This window comes from Rhinolophus hipposideros (genome assembly GCF_964194185.1).
Source record: "Rhinolophus hipposideros genome assembly, chromosome: 5".
Taxonomy (NCBI): domain Eukaryota; kingdom Metazoa; phylum Chordata; class Mammalia; order Chiroptera; family Rhinolophidae; genus Rhinolophus; species Rhinolophus hipposideros.
The window spans coordinates 15,472,544-15,490,464 of NC_138051.1; the positions used below are offsets into that span (position 1 = coordinate 15,472,544).

Below are 17,921 nucleotides of genomic sequence, written 5' to 3' on the forward strand. Positions count from 1 at the left end.
GCTTCCTCAATTATAAAATTAAGTAGACAAAGTGGTGTTGATTCCTATTACTTAAACAATTCAAAGAAAGTATCTTATATACAAAATCTAACTGAAATTACCAGCAATTAGAAACAATAGAAACAAACCAGCAACAGACACAATTACCTGAAACATTTAAGCAAGAAGAAAAGGCAATCCTTTCACCTAAATTTAACTGGAAAATTCCTCCAATTTACTACAGCTATTAAAAAACTATAATATGGGTATTTAATAGATGCACTAAGATTGTTATAATTCTAGATCTAGCAGGAACTCTTCAGAACATTTAATCCAAATATTACGAACTTAAATCGCTGTAGAGGCCAAATAAATGTAGGCAAATGAAGAATACATGTCTATTTAAGCACTATTCAGCTTAAGATTGTTGCTATATGAGAGTGGGAGATGATATATTACAGTCTTCTGCTTTTTCAAGAGAATCCAGATTTTTATATGAACTCACCTTTTAAATGTTGGCAACCAGTTTATAATTTTTAAGCAATGTACAAGCCAGTTTTGATTAGCAGCCTGTTATCTAGCCTCAGATTCTGAAACTAAGATTTAAACCTGAAATTCCCCCCAGAAAATAAGTGACTTTCCAAGTCCACAAGATAATTAACATAAATTTAAATTCAATATTTTCACATCTAAAAAATTTCAACCCAAATAGTTCAAGTAAGATGTATTTGACTATATTTACTGAGTCCTCAAAAATAAGAATACTTAGCATAACCTTTATTAAGTAAGCACTTTATATGAGAGGTGAACATGGTGTACTGATTAATAAATTATTTTTTTAGTTTAGTAACTTCACTTGTATAATTCTTGGGGAAAGGTGAGTGACAGGTGAGGGATATGTCAGTTCTATGCTGGAACAGATTTCTAAGTAAAGTTTAAAATCAGTATCTTTACAACCAAATCATACAGAGTAAAATTAATCACTTCTCTGGGCTTGTTTATCAGGTAATGTCAACTCTCTGGAACCTAGCAAAGAAATAAAGTATGGAGCAAGACTGAAAGCAAAATGATACAAGCCATTTAAGCCCAGTTTTCACAATAACTTTCATCGCAGTCAGCGGCACTACCATTTACCTGGTCACCCTCTCTTGAAACCTGGTAAGTTATCCTCACTACATTCTTCTCCTTGCTACATTCAATCAATCATTAAATCCAATGAAGTCCATCTTCAAGAGATCTATCTTGTCTGTCCTTCCAATCATTTTAATAACCACTATCAGACATTAGGCCAAAGGTTAAACAATGTGACCAGTGGGCCAAACTCAACCCACAGAACATTTTGTCTGACGTGCATGAAATTTTTTTAAAAATATGAATATTTGCCAGTACTAAAAGTTGGGAGATTTCACACACAAAAAAAAACAACAGATTTCCAGCTTTTCTTGGAATATCATAAGATCTGGAAAAACCAGGCTGAAGGTAAGTAGCAGCCACATCCTGTGGAGAAGGCATACACTCTCTAGTTGGTTACAGTTCTCACCTTTACTTATGCATTATTAATTTTGCTTGAGTTTGTACACCCTGATTTAGACTTTGATAATTTATTTCCTGAACGAATGCAATAACTTCTTTACTGGGCTCCCTGCCTCTGGTTTGAACCTGTTCAATTCTTAATGTGACAATGCTGACAAATAGACTTTTTCATTGTACTCCCTGCTTCAAATCCTTCAATGGTGCCGCCTCATCTACAAGATAGAGTTCAACTTCCTATCAAAACATGAAAGCTATTCATGACTTAATCCCTATGTACATCTTCAGTCTCACCATATATCCAGTCAGACCGAATAGCTTTTAGTTCTCCCAAAATACCGTGATCTCTCCCACTTCTGTACTTTTAAGATTGTTCTCTCCTCAACCTAGAACGCCCATCCTTTCTTTGCCTGGCTAACTGCTACTATTCCTTTCAGATCAGCTCAAGTATGATCTCTGGGACACTCTCCTAGGTTTCTCCTCCCAACCCTCTCTACCTACCACTTCCGCTCAGTCTACCAGGCTACGTTAGTAGCTTTCTATGGCTATTACAGTACTGTATTATAATTATTGCTTTTTTTTTTTAAACCTGTGTTCTCCAACTAGCGTGAGCTCCTTGAAAGTTACCACTGTTAAATTCCATCTTAAAATGTAAATGAGAAGATAAATGTGTTACTTCAATTATTTATATGGTAGCAGCAGATAAAAAAGGGAACTAACATTTGGAAAGGACCTCCGATGTGCCAAGTACTACATCTAGGTCCTTTTTCAATATCTCATTTACAATAAAAAATGAAATAAGATTTAATAGGATTTACAATAAATGAAAAAGTGTACAGATTTTGAAATTTTAGTTATGCTTGGTTAAATTTTGAGACATTAGTTGCTTTTCTAAGATTCTCACATTATACCATTATGAGGTCACAGCTGTCATTCAGATACAATCATCCCTTGGTATCAACTGGGGACTGGTTCCAGGACCTCTGTGGATACCAAAATCTGCAGATGTTCCAAGTCCCTTATATAAAACTGTAGTATTTGCATATATAATCTACAGACATCCTCCCATTAGTTTAAATCATCTTTAGATTATTTAAAATACTAAATCCAATGTAAATGCTATGTAATTATTAATAATTATTATACTATTTTGTTTAGGGAATAAGGACAAGAAAAAAGAAATCTATACATATTCACTACAGACCAAACCATCATAGGCCTAAGCTACATATTGTGTTTCCCTGAAAATAAGGCCTAGCAGGACAATCAGCTCTAATGCATCTTTTGGAGCAAAAATTAATATAAGACCAGTCTTATTTTAATATAATACAAGACCGGGTATAATATAATATAATATAATATCCGGTCTTATTTTACTATAAGATGGGGTCTTACGTAAGACTGGATATTATATTATATTATATTATATTATATTATATTATACCCGGTCTTGTATTATATTAAAATAAGACTGGTCTTATATTAATTTTTGCTCCAAAAGATGCATTAGAGCTGATTGTCCGGCTAGGTCTTATTTTCGGGGAAACACAGTAGTATATGTTGACAACAACGTAACATGTTTTTCAAATATATCCATCTGTGGTTAGTTGAATCTGCAGATGCCGAACCTGGCAGATACAGAGAGCTGACTGTACTCATAATGTGCTTAACTAATTTTTAGTTAATATTATTCCTGAGTTAACTCATTTAGTATCATTTTCCCTGATTTGAAAAAAGGGAAGAAAAAAAAAAAAAACCAAAGCTCAAGATCACCAAAGCTTAAGGAAAGGTTTTAAAAAAAAATCCTTAACAATATGATGCAACAAAATGTTCATGTAAGGAGAAATCTTACCTATTAAGACTTTATGGAAAAAAGAAACATTATGTAATGTTTTCATAGGATTCACTCAAGCATAATTTTCAGCTGCTTCTATATTTAGCAAAATAGATAAAATTCTTGCAAAATATTTAAAAGATCAAGTTACCTTTTCTGTAAGAATTACAATTGGTGAAAATGCAGACTTCATGAAATCATAAACATCAATTTGAAATAAATATTTCAGATTCTGATTCTCAGAAGCATCTTCTGTGGATTTATAAAAAAAATACATTAATACTTGATATGATGTAATTTTTTAATCTTTCTTCCTTAGTTTCTGCATTAAAAAACAAATAGCTTGTTTCTTACCTTTTTGAGCAACGTGATTTTGAGAAGACAAAGAATAATCAGTTGAAAACATCTGACTGTTTGGCAGGGTATTTTCTACAGATCTGTCTATTTCCTCCAGAGTCGGCCCTTCCATATCTAGTGACGTTTTTGATTTTTCATCATTATTTTTAGAAGATGGAGTTTTGAAGTGTACTTCTTCATGAATTCTCATAGGTAACCCTATTTCAGAGACCATATCTGCAAATAAATAAGACAGATGTTTTTCTTTTTTTTAAATACTTGCTTTGTTGTGGGCTTCCCTTTTGTTTACTAGGTAGGTCGTTCTTTGAACCTTTGTGATCTTTATGATACTTCATTTTGGAAAAAAGAATTTCACTAAAACATAAATTGTAGCTTGTATTAGTTCCTACCACACCCTTACTGGCTTAAATAATACAAATACATTCTCTTAGAGTTCTAGAGATCAGAAGTTCTAAAACCAAGGTGTTGGCAGGGCCGTGTTCCTTCTGGAGGCTGTAGAAGAGAATCCATTTCCTTGTCTTTTCTACCTTATAGAAGCCACCTGTGTCCCTTGGCTCATGGCCCCATCTTTCATCCTCAAAGCCAGTAGTGCAGCATCTTCTAATCTCTCTCTTAATCTGACCCTCCTGCCTTCCTCCTATAAGAAACCTTGTGATTATATTGGGCCCACTAGGGTAATCTCTCCATCTCAGGATGCTTCATTTAATCACATTCATAAGGTCTTTTATGCTTTGCAAAGTAACATATTCAGAGGGTCTGGGTTTTAAGAGATGGACATCTTTGAAGCACCATTATTCAGCCTCCCACATAGCCTTTCCTTTATTCCTTGACAAAGGAAGAATTTTTTAAACTGTATACAATTCTATCTATTTTCTACATCATCCTAAAAACTATTTAAAAAGAAAAAAATAACATAACTGTCAACAATTCTATTATACTATACAGTGTAAGCTTATAACTAAGAATAAGACAGATCCCCATAGGATTTCATTCCTTTTGGATACATTTATTATCCAAGAAGGTGTAATGTTTAAATGCCATTGTGAAAATATATATTCCCACCATTCAAGAAAATTGGTGAGATGATTTTTCTTACTTCATCTGTTAGAGAATCAGAGAGTAAATCTAACCAAAATTATTTACAGTATCTACAGCCTACTTGATATTAATAGCTAATTCTATTTAATACATAGAACAAACTGAACTAGTTGCACAAAGAAAGGTAATGTTAGAACTGACAGCAATTAATTTCCAAGTTCTGAAATCTAGCCCACTGGATCATGCATATCTACAATACATATTTGCTAATATCTACTGTTAAATATAAAGGCCATTATTGCTCAGACTTTTAATGAGTTTACTCCAAAGGTGGAAGAACCACCCACTACTAAAGAAACTATATTTTTTAAAGTCCAACTTTTATTTTCCCCTTCATCCCATGTCCAGTATATTATATTATTATATATCATATCATATACTGTGTTATATCATTCAGTGAGTATATTAAAAGAAACAATGAATGAGCAGAAACTTTTTAAATCCCCAAATCAAATACACCCTTTATATCAAATGTAAATTTTAAAGGAAATTGATTGAGAGCAATCCTTCCTAGTTAGCACTTCTAGAATGTTTTAGATTTTAAAGTACATTATTTTCTAATTTACTGGAGTGTTGTTGTATAAAACAAATATAGATAACGTAAGTCCAAAATATATTATTGACGTCATTATTTGTTATTTTAGGAATTATCCATTCATTTTAGAAATTATCAAGAAAAGATTGACTGCATTAAAACAACGTTTTGTATGTTTGTGTTGGCTCAGTAGAGGGAAATGACTGATGTTATAAATAGATATAAAAATAACAATTACAAGATATTTCTCATTCAACTGTTTGTACAATACATGCTGCCATGAGTATACACAGTTTTATGCTTATTTGCTCTTTCAGACGCAACAGTATAAGGCTGTGCTGAGAAATCAAGTTAAAAATCAATATTAAATTGTATTTTGAATTTAATTTCTATGCTATGAATGTGTATCAAAACTTCACATGAGATGATGTTTCCTTAAGTTGGTGATCTCATGAAATCAACATATTGCTTCAGTAAGATGAGAGTGTCATTGACTTTTGAAATGGAACTCAAGAAATTACAAGTCTTATCACTGCTATTTTACAGAAGTCAGATAAACCTATGTTATCAGATAAAAATGCATATTAGCTAACTGATAATATGATCATTACTTTAGGAAAAATAAAAGTTTTATTTTGCATTTCAATAAAACAAAGCTGATACAGGTTTAAATAAAATATTTCTGATTTTTCTGCTTTTATGATGCATATTAAATATTTAAATGATTTATACCTTTAAATGATAATATGCCTCAGTTCAAATTTGAAATGAAAATCTGTATGCTTGTATCTTGAGAACCTTCATTTAAAAAGGATTACCTTTCCCCAAAATTAATTTAAAAATTTAAAATTTGAAACATGTCAAATTTTGCTGTATTTGTAATGTTGCATCTTATATTTATGTGCATGCCATGTCAAACAGCCATCAACTTACTTTAAGACAGTTCAATTTTCATAGTTTAAACTGATTGTTTGATTGAATTAACTAATCAAACAGGATGAAAGAAAAATTCTAACCAGTTCTAGTCTGTAGTATAGTATTCAAGTAAACTCTGGAATTTACTTCTCCGTTACTTTTTACTTTTTAAGACAAAGAGAGAAAAGTATGAGTGCAATCCTGAAAAACAATATTAAAGAGTTGCAAGTGAATTACTCAGTGTCTAATTTTGCTCTTTGAGTTATGAATTAAACACAGCACTTTGATGCTGTTATTTACTTAGCAGTGTTTAAAAGATGAAAGTCCCAAGTAAGCAAACATTTAGTAGTAATTGAAATGCCACCTGTGAACATTAAAGTTAAAAATGAACAATCAACTTGGGAATCTGAATCCAACGGGACTCTTGTAAATACAGGACTCACATAGTGATCTACCATGCCGTTTAATGGCAGTAGGGGAAAAAAAGGCATACTCAATAATTAAATGTACTCAAATTTATATGTAGCTATATTAGTTTTTTAAAATATTGTTTTAAACTACATTTGAAATAACATATATGTTAAGAAAAATGAGTATTTCCTATAATATATTTATATTTAATTACAGTCAGGTATCATTTTCACCCAACTTAAAGCTAAACTTTATGATTTACATTAGTTACAGATATGCCTTTCTTACAATTGTCTATAAACAAAAATTTAAGTCAAATAAAATAATGAATAATTTTTCATATTTAACTGTACTTCGGAAACTTATTTAAATATACTCAATTGGAATCCTTTTGTAAAATAATTATTAATATTATAATATAAATAATTGTTCCCTAATTTATCTGTTTTGTAAATTTTTATGTTAGCATATCAGTTTTTCTGTAAATGTAGTTATTGCAAGTCTCAGCCTTTCACAAATATTAACTAAACATCAATGATTCATTTTTCTTATGCACTCTTTCTAATTAAGGCAAGTTTTCATTTGTTATTATCTTAGATTTGTAGAAATTATCTGAAAATGCTGGCAGTTTTAGCTATTTCTCCAATATCCAGAAAATAGGGCCTGTGTCTTTATCTGAATCCTTTTTGGGTATTTTTTTAAACCAATTTTGTGTGATTTCCAGGCTGTTTTTTGTTTAATTAGTATTGTAATGTTTTGAAATAATCCGTTTTGTTTATATAGTATATCGTTTTTCTGAAAACTTAAAGGAATTTTTGAATATTTTAATGGTAAAAGTCCCCCAAAACTAGTTATAATTGCATAAATGCCCTATTTTCATTTGACTATTCATCAAGTTTTTCATATTTAGAAATTTTCCCAGCATCACTATATGAAATGATAAATAAATTCTACTAAAATACTATTCAGGTGGCCCTGGAGTTTCTATAAATATGCTCTAAAACATTTTTATATATTTATAATCTTCTGCATTTTATTTTAAATCCTGCATTTCTGGACCTGATATTGTCTTGCTTTGTTTTAGTTCTTCTCCTCTCCAATTACTCTTATCTACTTTTTCACAGTATTCCTTTAGGATTTAACAAGTTTAGAACAAAATAATTTCGTCTTCAGCCTTTGACAATTTAGTTTTCTAATGTTTTTAGTCATGAAACACATCACACCCACATATTTCTCATTTAGAGAGGGTTAAAATCTGAGGGGGAAAAGTACATTTTGGAGAATATTAAGAAACTACAAGTAGCTCTTCTGGAAATTCAAGAAAATCAACTCGTTCTAATGTGTTTCTTTCCGAGTTTGCAATGTTGTTGACCTCTGCTTATGAAAGATTTCTGTCATTCTAGGGTTCATTTGTTTCTGTATTACTGGCAAATATTTGCTGAGTTTCTAATCTGTCCATCATAGAGACATCATAATGGAGATGTGGGAAAGTCATGTTATATAATTCTTTACTTAAAAATACAATCCACATATTGTTAATCATAGGAGTTGCGAGGTACTGGACACCTAAATCTAGAAGTATCCGCTGATACTCTCTTCTCTCTTTTTTTGCCCTCTGTTGAGCTGCCAGAATTGAAAGACTTGAGAAGGTTGAAAACTTGGGTTTCCTTATTATCTTGAATACTTAAAAAAACAAAACCCTTGTTAACATAGTTCTTCTTGTTGGGGTGGGATGGGGGTGGGGTACAGACCTAGAATAAAATTTAGGAATCAAGATGATTATGAATTACTGAAATTTTCCTTAGCTTAAGTTTCTAAAAAAACACACAACTATAGTTATATTGGGAAGGTGTAAATGACCTAAAAAGTGAGTGTCAATGAGCTAAAATCTTCAACTACCAGAATAGGAAGTCAATGGATATCATCTAAAATAGATTAATCAAAGTTGAATGATATAGGTTTTATTTTGAAAATAGAGATAAATAGTAAAAGAAATTTGCTTAAAACCATGAAACGAAATTATTGTCCCTGGATCAGAGGTGGGAGTAAAGATGGACAGAGGGAACAAAATTTCCATTGGTTAAAAAAAAAAAAAACCAAAAAAAAGCCTTAGCACTATATTTTAAATCTGTTTACATATACTACTGTAATAAAAAAATTTTTTTAAATTTATTTTAACTGTGTTTTTCCAGGACCCATCAGCTCCAAGTCAAGTAGTTGTTTCAATTTAATTGTGGAGGGCGCAGCTCACTCACACTGGCCCATGCAGGATCGAACCGGCAACGCTGGTGTTATGAGCATCGTGCTCTAACCAACTGAGCTAACCAGCCGACCCCCCCCCGCAAAATTTTTTTTTTATTATTAAATTTATTGGAGTGACAATTGTTAGTAAATTTACATAGATTTCAGGTGTACAATTCTGTATTATATCGTCTATAAATCCCATTGTGTGTTCACCACCCAGAGTCAGTTCTCCTTCCATCACCATATATTTGATCCCCTTTACCCTCATCACCCACCCCCCAAAAAATTTTTTAATTATTGTAAAATACCTTAAGATCTTACTGGAACATCCATATATTTCAAATCATTTTTTTCCTTAGGATTTTATTTTATAATATTAAGATCTAAATCCCAGAGTAAACCAGAAACTGATAAAAAGGGTCATTAATAAAGTTGTTGATTGTTATTTTAAGAACATGGATTCCTCGACTTTTTGTACTTATAAAAGTATTTATCTTATTTGTACTTATAAATTATGTTTAAAAAATAAATTATAGATATTTTTATACAAACCTGACTGACTGTATCTGCTTTTCAACATCATAACTTTCATATTAGCTGTGGGATCATTTTCAGCTGAAAATTCTTCTGTTTCATCATTTTCCACTACGTTATTTTCATCCAGTATCTCTTTGGGAAATGACAATTCTGTTTCCTTCTGAAAGTTCCAAGAGTTGTCAAAATTATACAAGAAATTTTTAAAATATGGTAAGGTATCAGAATCATCTGTTTTCTCCAAGACTCTCTCCTTGCCTAATTGATCTTCAGTTTCCATAATTCGTATTGTTTTTATTTCTTGTTCTTTATCAGGGTCAAATTCACTTATAGGAGGATGTTCATGTTTATCTCCTTCACCTCCTTCTTCATTTTTTCCATCACCTGTTATAATTTTATGTTCATTGGCATATGCAAAGCCTAGCATATTAAAACCAAAATCAAACCAACTTGGTTTGAGAATTAAGCTACCATTATTGATTGTGTCTCCTTTTTCTGTTAATATTTCTGTACATGGAACTGTGGGTTCTTCCTCAGATGATATGGAATTAGGAACATCTTGTAGTGGTGGACCACTTTCTTTGGGCAATAGTTCAAGACCTGCATCTTCACCTCCAAAACCTAAATAACTTGTAAATCCACTGCCAAACCAACCAGTGGCTTGAGGATTGAGAATGTGCTCTGACTCAGATGCTTCGGACTGTTTCTTTGGCACCGAATTGAATTCTGAGTCAGATTCTTGCTTATGTTCTGTTTGGGGCTCACCATTACTTAATTCCTCTAGGTCTTTCTCATCTTCTATTGCTCTTTTTCTACTTGGAAATGAGCCTTCTTGCAGAGGTTCAATAACTGATTCAAAAGTCTTCCCTTCAGCTTGTTCCCTTCTGAATCCAAACCATCCTGTCACTTCAGGCACAGGTGAGGGTGGTGGGACATAATCCATTTCTGGAATAGGATCCTGTTTCACACTTCCAGCTTCTACTCCTTCCCAGTTTTTTGATTCACTAGTTCTTCCAATATCTTCAGGAGCCTCTGATGCTGGAAATTGGTCTTCAAACCAAGTACTTTCAGACATTGAATAAAATCCATGTTCTCTCAGAAAATCACTTTCATATATTTGGTCTTTATCTTCTTCATATGGATATATATTTTCACCATCATTGTCACTGTTTAGCTCACTATCTTCATTTTCAAATGTGTAGCTTACTCCAAGACAAAGAAAATCAGATTCCTAAAAAGAAAAAAATTATGATTGACATAACTGTACTAAAACTCCTTGTTTCTCTCTAAATCATTTTAAATGAATGACTATGATTTTCCCAAGACCACATAACTAACTCAACAGCAGAGCAAAAACTAACATCACATCTCCTAATCTCAGACTCTTGTATCACAACAGACTTCTCAGGTTAATGATTAAACGTAAATGAAAATCCTTTTACATTAGGATTTACTTGTTATCAAATAGTTGAAGAATTTGAGAAGCAGAGACAATCAAGTCTTTGAGTATATTCTGCAAATAAACTCTGATGAAAAGGCATACATATCCATAAAATCTTGCTCCTCCTAAGAGTGTACTGAACGGACACGTGCAGCTGTGTGGTGATTTGAAGGAAGGGAATTTCACAGCACATGGATGGTCACAGCTCAGACAGACCAGAGACTAAAGCATGAAAGCCTGGTTAAAAGTTGCACTAAGATACTTAGATTTCTTTTACTGAAGATATTGCCTGTATTCAGTGGAGGTGGGGATACCCTGGCCTATCTCACAGAACAATCAAATCATCAAGAAGAAAATGCAAAAGCTATTTTCTTAAAATCATGTCATTGTTTGAAATGCACTGCTCTTTGGATATCACCATTATGAAATTAAAATAATGTTTAGAATTTTTGAAAATAAGAATTGGCAACTTTACAATATGTTTTTGGCACTGCAATATAGTGATTAAGAACAGACTCTGGAGTCAAACCCTCTGGGATCAAATCCTGACTCTGCCATTTACTATCTCTGTGACCTTGAGTAAATCATATGACCTTTTTATGCCTCAGTCTTGTCATCTGTAAAATGAGAATAATGACAGCACTTACCTAATAGGGATGTTTCGAGGATTAAATGAATCAAGTGCTTAGAATAATAACTGTCTCTAGTAAACACTAGCCTACCCTAGCCTAAGGTTACACTACCTCCGATGAGCCAGTAATGCAAGGGTGAAAAGGTCCACTCCTTTGTCTCTTTCAGGACAACTCTCAAAGGACATCCCAGATTCAGAATTTCTTATTGAATCAACTGAGACCTTTGTTGCAACTGCCTCACAGTTCAACTTCTCTGTCTGGCCAGTCCTGACTTTTCTTTTGTTCCCTTGCAGCTGCTATTATTCCCAAGAAGACTCCCCAGTAAACTTCTTGGATGCAAAGGTCCATTGCAGAATCTTATTTCCCAAGGACCTTGACCTAAGAATTTGGGGCTTCTGTGTGTTTACAATGTGCTTTGCTCTGTGCGAGGTGCTGAAATTCTATAGTAAACAATTTAAAAAAGTAATTGTAAATTGTAAGTGCTATGGAAGAAATAAACGGGAAGCTGTGACTAAGAAGCAGTGACTCCATAAGAATCACCACGGAAGGCCTCTCTGAGGCACTGATGTTTAAGCTGTGACCTAAGGGATAAGAGAGAACTAGCAAAGTGAAGAACTTGGGGAAAGCATTCCAACCAGAGAAAATGGCCTATTTGGGACTCTGGACTGGGAAAGAGCTTGGCCTGCTCTAAGAACAGTCAACAGTCCAGGGTGGCCAGGAGATGGCGAGTGAAAGGAGAGTAGCATAAGACAGGGTCAGCAAGGGGGCAGGAGATCAAGCAGAACCAGGGTAAGGAAGACAGGGCTTGATTCCAGCTTCAATGAAAAGCCATCAAAAGGCTCCAAACCAAAGGAACGACATGACCTGATTTTTTTGTTTTTATAAGATGCATTGTTGTTTGAAAAATGAATTGGGAAAGGGCAAAAGGAGAGGGAAAGAGATCAGTTAGAAGGCTATTGTAGTATTCTAATTAAGAGATAATGATAATGAATTAGGGCTCTGCGGGAGAGTGAAAATGATGAGAATACAATAAAGTCAGATGTATTTTGGAGATAGAACTAACAGGACCAGTGATTATACAGTAAATGGACAGTTAATCCCAGAATTAGTGCTGGGTAAGAGCCAGATAATAGTTTGCTTAACTAGGCAGCCTCACTTGACCCTGGTCTCACTTAAGGTAAATTGGCTTATTCTGGAATCTGAATTAAATGGGCAAATCAAATTCATATATTAAAAAGTCACCTTCTGATTCCCTTTCTCATGATCAAGCCCAATATTATCAAGTTTATTTAAAACTCTAACAGCAAAAGAGGTTGTACAGATACGAGATCTAGAGAGTGTTAATTAAAGGCCTTTCAAAGTGAGAGGCAAGAAGAATTTATTTGAGATATTAAAAAAAAATAGCTATTAGGAATCACTGATTCCGGCAGAAACCCAAATACTGGTAGTGTTCCAATTAGGAGACAAAGGCAGGGGGTATTTTTGAGGAAGGGAAGGGGAACAATTACATCAATAGAAGGAAGACATTTCTATTGGTGCAGATAAGCTAACATAGTGGTGCTAATTCTAAACAATGTTTTTAATTTTCAGTCATATAGTCAGAACATCTGCTTTCTTGTTATATTGCCAACAGTTCTTTGGGACACAGGGTTGCTTTAGGCCCAGTCCAAAGGTTATTTTGCTCTGCTTGAACATTCCAACAGTTTGAGGCATAAGACATGCAAGGCAGTTCCTCTGGGATAGCAGCTAAGGTTCCATTTTAAAGTGGCTCCATTTATATTATGTTTCTTAACAAGAATGTGAGGGGAAATAAACTTTGTCCCAATAGCACAATAACATTAGTAATAATATGTAACACTTACATAGCACTTACTGTTCTATGTACGTTACATATGCTTGTATTTTCTTCAATAAGTTATGAGGTAGCACTATATTATAATCATCATCCTAGTTCTACACATGAGAAAATGAAGACCACATAGGTAGATACTTAGTGACTGAGTCAGTCTTTGAACTGAGTCCACCTCCAGAATCCATGCTCTTAACCACTACACTCCACAGCCTGCCCATTTTTCAGGAAGCAAAATCTTTGTCATCAACTTCGTCTTACCTAATTTTATTCATATACTCCAACTATTCCTAATGTGAGTTCTCAGACCAACGATTTTATGTATTCGCTATACAAGACACATAACCAATGAGCACTCATACGTCAGAAAACTGTTTTAGTCAAGAAATTTTAAATTCAATTAATAACCAAAATGAGTTTACTCACTTTAGTTGGTATTTGAATTTCGTCAGATATAAACACCTCTTCAGTCTGGACTGCATCTCTGGGAAAATATCCAAAGTCCTTTCCTTTCTAACAAAATGAAAAACAAAAGATCGTCAAGGAAGAGTAATCAAAGCAATAAATTATTGAAAGTAATTTTGGGGGCCGGCCCGGTGGCTCAGGTGGTTCGTGCTCCTAACACCGAAGGCTGCCAATTCGATTCCCACATGGGCCACTGGGCTCTCAACCACAAGGTTGCCGGTTGGACTTCTCATCTCTTGCAAGGGATGGTGGGTTCCACCCCCTGCAACTAAGACTGAACACAGCACCTTGAGAGAGATCTGATGTATATGCAATCTGGAAATAATGTTATGTATCAGGTTGGTCATGCTTATTCAGCTTGGGAGTAAAATTGCTTATCATAGCATTTTTCATTATAAAGCATAATGATATAATCAAACATACAAACCTTTTTTTTTTAACTTTTATTTATTTTAAGTGTGTTTTTCCAGGACTCATCAGCTCCAAGTCAAGTAGTTTTTTCAATCTAGTTGTGGAAAGTGCAGCTCACACTGGCCCATGCGGGGATCAAACCAACAACCTTGTTGTTAAGAGTACCACACTCTAACCAACTGAGCTAACCGGCTGCCCCATACAAACCTATTTTCAACTGAAAACATTAATCATTAATTTTCCTGTGTTACATATTCAGAGAGATGATTCTGGCTTCAATGAATTTCAGTGTAATAGGACTTTGGGTCAAAGTCTTTTTTGGACCAGTTCTTGTTTTCCATGAAAAGTTCATATACTTTGCTTCCCTGGGCTACTAATCTTTCTGAGGACCTCTTCAGTTAACAATTCAGTCCTTTATTTGCTCAGAAAGATGTGCCTTTTTTTTTTTCTTTTTTAAGGAAGGCACAGGTCACATTGGCCCATAGCGGGGATCAAACCAGCAACCTTGGTGTTATTAGCACCACACTATAACCAACTGAGCCAACAGGTCACCCCAAAGTGTGCCTTTTTAATATGATTAGCTAAAAGGTCCCAGTCTCTTTTAAACTTGGCCATTGGCAGCACCATAGGAGGCAAGGAAAGGCTGGGGTCATCCCATAATTTCCATGGGCACCTCTAAAGTCTCTCCAAGTAAATATAAAAATTTACGTTCAAAAACTACGAATGCTATGTAAAAATAATCTCAAAGCACTCTTAGTTCTCCATGCCAACCAGCCTGCCTTCCCAAAAACTACTTTATAGATATTCTGGAACCAACACTGAAATAAGACTATTTTTGTTTGTTTAAATATGGTAAGGGTTTTTAAAATGTATAAAAAGTGCTTTGGAATTCTTAAAGTTCCTTTAGAGATGAAAAGCAGGCATCCTTGTACAAGCTAGTCATTTATTCTGCATTCAGATTTTAAGACTAGATACTTACACTTCCTGCCCACAAATCTTCCTTTTCTCCTGCAAGTTTAACATAAACAGATATCTCTTCTCCTTTAGTGAAGTTCAGGTATCGGCAGTCAGGTCCTCTGTAATCTCTCATGGCTAAGACTCTGCTTATTAACGCTATGTAAACATGTAAAGAAAAACACATAATTTAAATTAAAACGCTATTTCTCCCCCTCCCATCTTGCTCTCTTCCAATCCATCCTTTCCAGCATTTCCAAATGCTAATTTTCTTTATATAATTTATAGTCTCAAAAAGCTACATAGACTTTTCACTGCACACAGAATCAATTCAAAACACTTTAGCTCGGTATCCAAAGTTGTCCATTACTTGGTCCTCCTACCCTGTTTAAAATGACATCCTCTGATTCCTTTACAGTCAATTTCCTCTATCCATTGTCCCTGGAATGTGTCATTATCATTTTCCAGTGAATAGGGAAGGGAAAGAAAAGATAATTAATGTTTTTCCTGGTACCTATGTATTCCAGCCATTATACTAAGCTCTTTTATATCTTTATTTTATTAAATCCTCAAAACAGACCTATGAGGTAAGCAATCTCATCTCAGTCTAACAAATGAGACTTTAAGTCTCAGAGAATTGGTCACTCACCTGACAAATGGTGGAGCCAAGATTTGCACTGAGGTTCTTTTCACTGTATCATCTATCTTCTGTATTCCCAGCTTTTCTTTCTGCTCTTTCCTAAACCTAGAAACCCTTCGGTTTCTCTTCATGGTGAACTCAAACTATTGCCTCTGGGAGACATCCCTAATCTGTTTAACTTACTCTGCCTCTTCTCTGAACTTCAATATTACCTGTTATCCTTAGGTTGTATCAGTGTTTACTAATTAATCAATATCTTGTCTCACTTATTCAGTAGAATGAAAATTCCTGGAAGTCAAGAAACTTATCTTAAGATTTCATTTTATTCTCTTAGGTTCATCCCCCCCATCTAGACTCAGCACATAACAGGCCCTCAATAACTATGAATGACGATAACCCATATGCTAGATTTAATACATACAGTAATATACATACCAAATTAACTTATAATTATACTAATATATGTAAAACATTTTAATTAAGTTATGCAATCAAAGTTAAAATACCATTATAAATTACTACAAATTTGAATATTCTCATTCCATGTTCTGTGTCTGGCCCTAAGATAACTAAAATGAGGTTGTAAAGAGGGAAAGAAAGATTATTATTGTTATAAAACATTATCTAGTAAACCTCTACATATTAAATTACATATCCAAATGGTTAAAGAAACTATTTACTCATAAAACATTTGCTTGTAAATTATTTGTTTACACTAATAATATTTTCCATTTTTAATTTACATATTGCAAATCAGAAATAATTCTCACATACTGGAGAGATAAAATTTATTTAAAGTAATTATAATATATTAGGATATAATTCATTTTACGCCAGAATGTTAATAACAGAAAATAAATTAAGTTCTTAAGGAAGAAAATAAAATTAATTTTGTATGTGAAGCTGGTTTTCTGTCACAATTGTATCTGCCAAAAATTTAAAATATCTTGTAATAAAATAAAAATATATATGAAAATAAATAAATAAAATGACATTAGTATACCTTTATAGAAGATAAAGTTGAATATTCAAGGATATAAATAAAATTATATATTGCCAACACTGATTTCAATGTGTTTATATAACTAGTGAACTTAGAAATTATTAATATTTGATAAAGTTTAGACAGTATATCCTGATAGTTTGAAATAAATTCATTGTTAGAGAACTCATGAGAATCAGAAAGTTCTGATTGTGAAATAGAAACTGAAAAATATCGGGGCTTCATAAATCAAGAACTATCAAATGGCTTGATATCTTTTCTAATATAAATCAATTATATTTATCTTAAAAAATAGTAAAAGTTTGAGGTCTGGATTAATATATTGTTAATTTCTGACATAATTATACATCAGGCTGATCTTTGCCTTTTTGTATATTTACATTTAAAAAAATCACAAAATGTCTTCAACGTTTTCTTTTTTTACTGAACTATACTTTATAACTACAAATATTTCTCAATGATATCAATGCTTATTTTTACCATGCATGCCCACAATAACATTTTATTTTGTTTCAGAGCCTCAATTTAAGAGGAAAAGGAAAAAAAAGAAAAGCAAACTTACTTTCACATTCCAAGTCACCACATTTTTTAAAGTCTGCCAGCAGTTTTGTGCCTTCCAGACACTTTGTCAGAGAAATAACCAAAAGAAGGATTCTGTGAACTCCAAGCTCCGCCATGCTAAAACAAGCAAGAATCCCAAATGAAGTTTAAACCATTTAGCTTGTAGATATGGCCTCCCAAAACAGGAGATAACTCACTCTCTTTTCTAAATACCAGAGAAAAAGGTATAGTTTTTTTTAAAAAATCCCTTGAAATCTACATTTTTCTATCGGTATTTAGGCTTAACTTTCGAGACAAACACTGTCTGTTCTCAATCTGCAGTGTCAGGTATCCAGATAATACATTGGGGTTTAATAATTAACAGGAATTTTTAGTTGGACTCATGTCTTACAAAGGTGGCCTATGTGAAACTGTCTCTCTTAAAGGCACCTTGCGTTCAACGTTTCTTAAACAAGCCTTTACAAAAAGATAGATCATCTCTTTCTGTTAAAAACTTCAGGCAAATCAGTCAATAAGTACAAAATGAGT

At 33.3% G+C, this 17,921-nt stretch overlaps 1 protein-coding gene across 2 annotated transcripts in view; it reads right to left on the reverse strand.

Annotated features, from left to right (window-relative positions):
• Positions 1-17,727, reverse strand: part of MIA2 (MIA SH3 domain ER export factor 2) — an 86,205-nt gene extending 68,478 nt beyond the window's left edge. For both annotated transcript variants that reach the window (XM_081047832.1, XM_081047821.1), the window contains exons 1-6: positions 17,395-17,727; positions 15,215-15,348; positions 13,786-13,872; positions 9,456-10,668; positions 3,698-3,916; positions 3,495-3,595 (exon numbers count right to left, since the gene is read on the reverse strand). In XM_081047832.1, coding sequence (XP_080903958.1) covers positions 3,495-3,595; positions 3,698-3,916; positions 9,456-10,668; positions 13,786-13,872; positions 15,215-15,348; positions 17,395-17,509 — 1,869 coding nt within the window. In that variant the 5' untranslated portion in view covers positions 17,510-17,727. The remainder of the gene's footprint in view (positions 1-3,494; positions 3,596-3,697; positions 3,917-9,455; positions 10,669-13,785; positions 13,873-15,214; positions 15,349-17,394) is intronic.
• Between the last annotated feature and the right edge of the window lie 194 nt (positions 17,728-17,921).